Here is a 4,666-nt window from a genome sequence, read left to right on the forward strand (position 1 = left end):
TTCCACATTACTACTTTATATGACAACGAAACGGAAAACCTATCGGGCTCGGGCAAGTGTTCGCTCTCTCGTGGGAGAAAACCCCATTAAGGCCCCTCTTTATAGAAAGCAAAGGTACTGAAACAAGCATCCACCAAGTTCAGCGCAGGCAGGCGCAGATCACACTCAACGCGCACATGACGAAGGGAGCACAACTTCAGCCAAGGCAACCAGCACACGCAGATGCAGATCACAACAGAGCGCACAGAGCACATGACACGCCGTGCTCTAGCTGTGCCCTACATGAAAATCTACCAACTAATGGCATGACGTGCAAAGTCAGAAACTTCTGCACCATACACAGATCACTCAAACTTCCTTGTACAATGCCACAAAGGCACTTCTGGTTGAGTCGCTCTTTCAAGCTCAGCATCAGAAATGGCGAATGATCTCAAATGTTATAACAAGATGAGATGCAACAATAAGTCCATCCATAACCTCCCCCATCGCGACCAACGATGAGCGACAATACTTGGTCCAAATTCTCAGTTCAAACCATACACTGCTGACGGTGACACACAATTATGCAGTGATCCAGTACAGATAAACGCAACTCGCAAAACGCAAAGCATGTACAGGGATGATAAAAGCTCCAGTACAAACTGCAAAACTAAACTAGCCATCAGTCGTCAATCTCCGTGGCATCGACCGTGGGATCATCAGTTGTTAATCTTCCCCACGCTCTACCTGCCTTGAGAAACATTCACGGGCAGCGGGTTTGTGCCGACATAGCTAAGCTCGACCTTTTGAGGCAGAAGCTGGTAGCTGATGGACATCTCCTCGAATATCTTCTTCAGCTCCATCACAAGCTCGGACCTCCTGATGCTCTTCTCCCGGATATTCTGGAAGTTCATCGTGTGCTGGGCGCACAGGGCCATGTTGATCTTGTTCACGTCCAAGATGTCCTTCAGGTTTACCGTGTGGATAGGGTGCCACCGTGTAGGTTTGCTCTCCAAGTACCTGAAACCCCAGAGAACCATGACAATTGATCACATGGAAGAAATAAAACATGAAGCCAAGTTTGAATGATTCGTCCACTATTCACATGATATGCAGACCTGTTTATTCACATATGAACAAGTACACATGTCTCGATTAAGTTAAGTCAGATAAGTTATATATGGATTGGCGATAGAGAACTATGTCTAGAATAAGACGCGGTAAATTAAACACAGAATAAGCTTAAGAATAATACCCTTTAATTCTGGATTTCAAAGCTGCGATGCTCTCCATTGAAGTTTTAACATCAATAGCGAAGTCGATGGTGTCGTACATGTCAGGGCTTCGGTAGAAGTTGCTGATTGGCATTGTGGACAATGCAGAGTTTGGATAATATACCTTCTCATTGTCATTCTTCAGGAAAACAGTGGTTAATATATTCATTTCTTCGACAACCATCTATTATCAATATAGACACATGTCAGCATCAGAATTCAACATCAGAAGATCAGTGAAAAGGGGAACTGAAAAAAGGGTAGCATAGAAGTAACCTGTATTCCATCGATGACACAGCGGTCCCCAACATCAAACGGATGCATGATGAAAACAAATATGAGGGCCTCAAATACAGTCTTGCAGGCATTTCCAAATATGAAGACCACAACAAGAAGCTGGGATGAGATGACAACAAGGATCTTGGTCGTGGCGATGCCCATCAACAACAGAGTGATAATGATGATTATAATGAGTACTAGAATTCTGATGAGGCTGTGAAGTTGGCTGACTGCGGTTTTTGTGTCATTCAGAGAATGCGCTAGTGACTTGCGGTCCAGGTATGCACTTACCTGCAGTAAATAATGATCAAGCAAGGAAACAAAAAATATTCATATACATACAGAACTTTATCAACGTCGAAGCATCAAAATGTGGCATATACAGCAGCTTTTGCAGTTTTGCAGGAGTATTATTCTTTCCTTTCTCAAGAAGTTAAATGATTTATACCAGGGAAAAAATAAGACTTGTTTAGAGACTAAAGAATCTATACATGATTATGACTGCTGCAACTGTAGTCAAACTGAAACACAAAACGGGAAACACTTGAATCAATCTACATCATAGGATAATTGCCCCTTATAACTTCTGAAATATTTTTTAAATGGAAATTGTGGCTGAGTTTAAAATTTCCATTACCACCCAATTTTTCAGAGCAGATCTTTTTATCTTCCCCGTCTCTGATGCCCCTTCAAACATCGGAAGCACCAAGGCTGCCTCCTCCCTGTTGAAAAATCTCAGCAAATCCAGCTCCTCAATGTGCCTGCACAAATGAACTATGGTCAATGGCACATATGGAAATATGTTTTCAGAGAAGAACAGGCAACAATCGTGATCCTCACTTGTAGCCCTGCCTTGCAACATTTTTGAAAATGGCATCGGCTGCTGCCTTTGCCTCCCACTCGCTATTTATCTCCTTATCTTTTTGCTCCGTTTCATCAAACTCATGAAAGCTCTCAATACTTTGAGATATTGTTGAAAGCCTTGAGCTTCGGATTGCCGTGATGAGCCCTTTCATCGTCCAAGCTGAGATCCTCTCCTGCTTCATCTTCCTCAGTTTCACGGCATCGATCACCTTGGGCGTTCCTTTATCATCCTTCGTCCTGCTCAAGCTCACACGCCCACTTGGCTCCCGCCCAACATTCTCCGCTAGCTCCATCAATGGAGGGCCCGAGAGCGTCTGCAGCACGTACTGGTGGAACAGGCTCTCCTGGATCCGGTCAAAGAAGGCCTTCCGGTGGAAGGTGGACGCGATGGCCTTCATGATGAATGTCTTGACCACCCAGATGACTGACGCGATGAGCACGGAGGCGAGGAATCTGGAGACGTAGTTGAGGATCCTGGCGGTCTTGGCCGTGCGGCCCAGCTGCTCCTGGTCGAAGAGCTGAGACCAGGCGATGAGCACGAGACCGATCCAGAGGCAGGCCTGCACGCTGTTCTTGAGCCCGAAGACGAAGTAGAGCACCTTGTTGCGGAGCAGGAAGTTTCGCTCGATGAGGAAGACGACGAAGGCGATGACCCAGTGGCTGACGAGGTGGCCGGAGAAGACGGTGATGACCATGACGCACCACTTCCAGATCTCCAGCCCCCACACGAAGTGGCCCTTGAGCGGGCGCGCCACGAGGCTGACGACGAGCAGCGCGAGGAAGAGGACGAGCACGGCGAGCTCGAGCGAGATGCAGGCCCTGCGGCGGCACTTGGCCGCCGTGGCGGCGGTGGGCGCGCCGCCCTTGCGGAAGACGTCGTCGTCGTCGTCGCCCTCGCCCGGGGTCTGCGGGGTGGAGGCGGGGCGCGGGGTCTGGGCGGTGGAGGCCGGGTGCGCCGGGGACGGGTGGGAGGAGGGGGCGGTAGGGGTCGGCGGCTCCACGAAGCGGGATTTGGGCTTGGAGAGCGAGGAGCGGCGGCGGAGCAGCGCGCCCTGGGCGGGGGCCAGGGGCGGCCGCGCGGGGCTCTGCGGCGGCTTCTCGGGGTTCGGCAGATGCGGGCGCGGCGGGGCCGCCGCCGAGGTCGGCGTCGGCGGCGGCGGCTTCTCGGGGTTTGGCGGGGTTTTGGGCGCGTCGGCCGCCGTGGCCCGCTGCTGCTGCGGCTGCTCGGGCGGCATGATGAGGACGACATCGCCATTGGCGCCGGCCGGGGGCTTCGGATTGGCGTTGGCGTTGGACGGATCCATGGGTGCGCCGCCGCCGCCGCTTGCGCGCGCGCGGCGGTGGGCTGGGGCTTGGGGTGTAGGCTGGAAGTGGAAGGAAGCTGTGGTGCGGCGGCGGCGGCGGCGGCGGCGGCGGAGGAGGGGAGGAGGAGGTCAGGGAATGGGAGGAGTGTTGCGGCGGTGCGAGTGCGAGGGCGAGTGGCTTTTGCTGCTGGGGTGGCGGAGTGTGGGAACGGAACGGAAGAGACCGAGGGGCGACGGGCGGTGGCCGTTTCGTTCTCGAAATTCGGGCTTAAAGACGGGGGGTGGGGAACGAAGCCGGTGCGCGGCGCACCTCGCGGGCCCGGGTTTCACTCGTCCGTCCAGTCGTCGTGCCGTCCACACCCCTTTGCCCTAGGAGCGTGTCTCTCTCTTTTCCGAGAGACAAACTTTGCCTAAGTCTCACTTCTCATGATTACGTAGATCGGTAAATCTCAGTTGACCGAGACTTAAAAGTTAAGTCGATATCATAGCCGTAAGATCTTACTCCCTCCGTCTAGGTGAGTAAGTCATCTTAGGTTGTGCACCGTGGCCAAGGAGGAGGGAAAAATGAGAGACCTAAATGTTCATTTGCTAATTAATAACATTGCATGCAATGAACTAACCACTGCATGTCGTGTTTGGTAGTCTCAAGTCATTAAAAGCATGCACATCTTTGGTCTCTTATTGGTTGATATGTGAAGAAACAAGAAACGAGATAGAAGTTAATGCACCGTGCCTAAGTGTTTTGGGATTATTTGGTTTTCGTAAGATGACTTACACACCTAGACGAAGGGAGTAGTACATGAACTTGAATACTCGTGCAAAATTCTCTTTTAAAAATTGTCTTCTTCCTTTTCTATGTGATATGTCACTTGCAGTGGCGGAGACAAGGGGGGCGAGCAGGGCCTGGCCCCCTCTATCGATCGAGCAAACGTTGACCAGGTTGTTTGTAATTAGCCATAACAAATG

General features: G+C 51.1%; 1 protein-coding gene across 1 annotated transcript; it reads right to left on the bottom strand.

The window, feature by feature from the left end:
* Positions 1-453: 453 nt before the first annotated feature.
* LOC119329642 (mechanosensitive ion channel protein 10-like) lies at positions 454-3,929 on the bottom strand. The gene is made up of 5 exons (XM_037602701.1): positions 2,373-3,929; positions 2,170-2,293; positions 1,530-1,823; positions 1,235-1,437; positions 454-999 (listed from the first exon to the last, which is right to left on the bottom strand). The coding sequence occupies exons 1-5, from the start codon at positions 3,698-3,700 to the stop codon at positions 723-725; spliced, it is 2,226 nt and encodes a 741-aa protein (XP_037458598.1). The 5' UTR covers positions 3,701-3,929; the 3' UTR covers positions 454-722.
* Positions 3,930-4,666: the final 737 nt, after the last annotated feature.

The sequence above is a fragment of the Triticum dicoccoides genome, chromosome 7A, assembly GCF_002162155.2.
Source record: "Triticum dicoccoides isolate Atlit2015 ecotype Zavitan chromosome 7A, WEW_v2.0, whole genome shotgun sequence".
In the NCBI taxonomy this organism is placed as follows: Eukaryota; Viridiplantae; Streptophyta; class Magnoliopsida; order Poales; family Poaceae; genus Triticum; species Triticum dicoccoides.

What these genes read in the sequence shown, in the direction of transcription:
- LOC119329642 (XM_037602701.1), bottom strand. Translation starts at nt 3,700, where the DNA reads ATGGATCCGTCCAACGCCAACGCCAATCCGAAGCCCCCGGCCGGCGCC. An exon ending in CTGCTCTGAAAAATTGGGTG is followed by an intron (nt 1,824 to 2,169) that starts GTAATGGAAATT and finishes TATTTACTGCAG; the next exon opens with GTAAGTGCATACCTGGACCG. An exon ending in TTGAAATCCAGAATTAAAGG is followed by an intron (nt 1,000 to 1,234) that starts GTATTATTCTTA and finishes CTGGGGTTTCAG; the next exon opens with GTACTTGGAGAGCAAACCTA.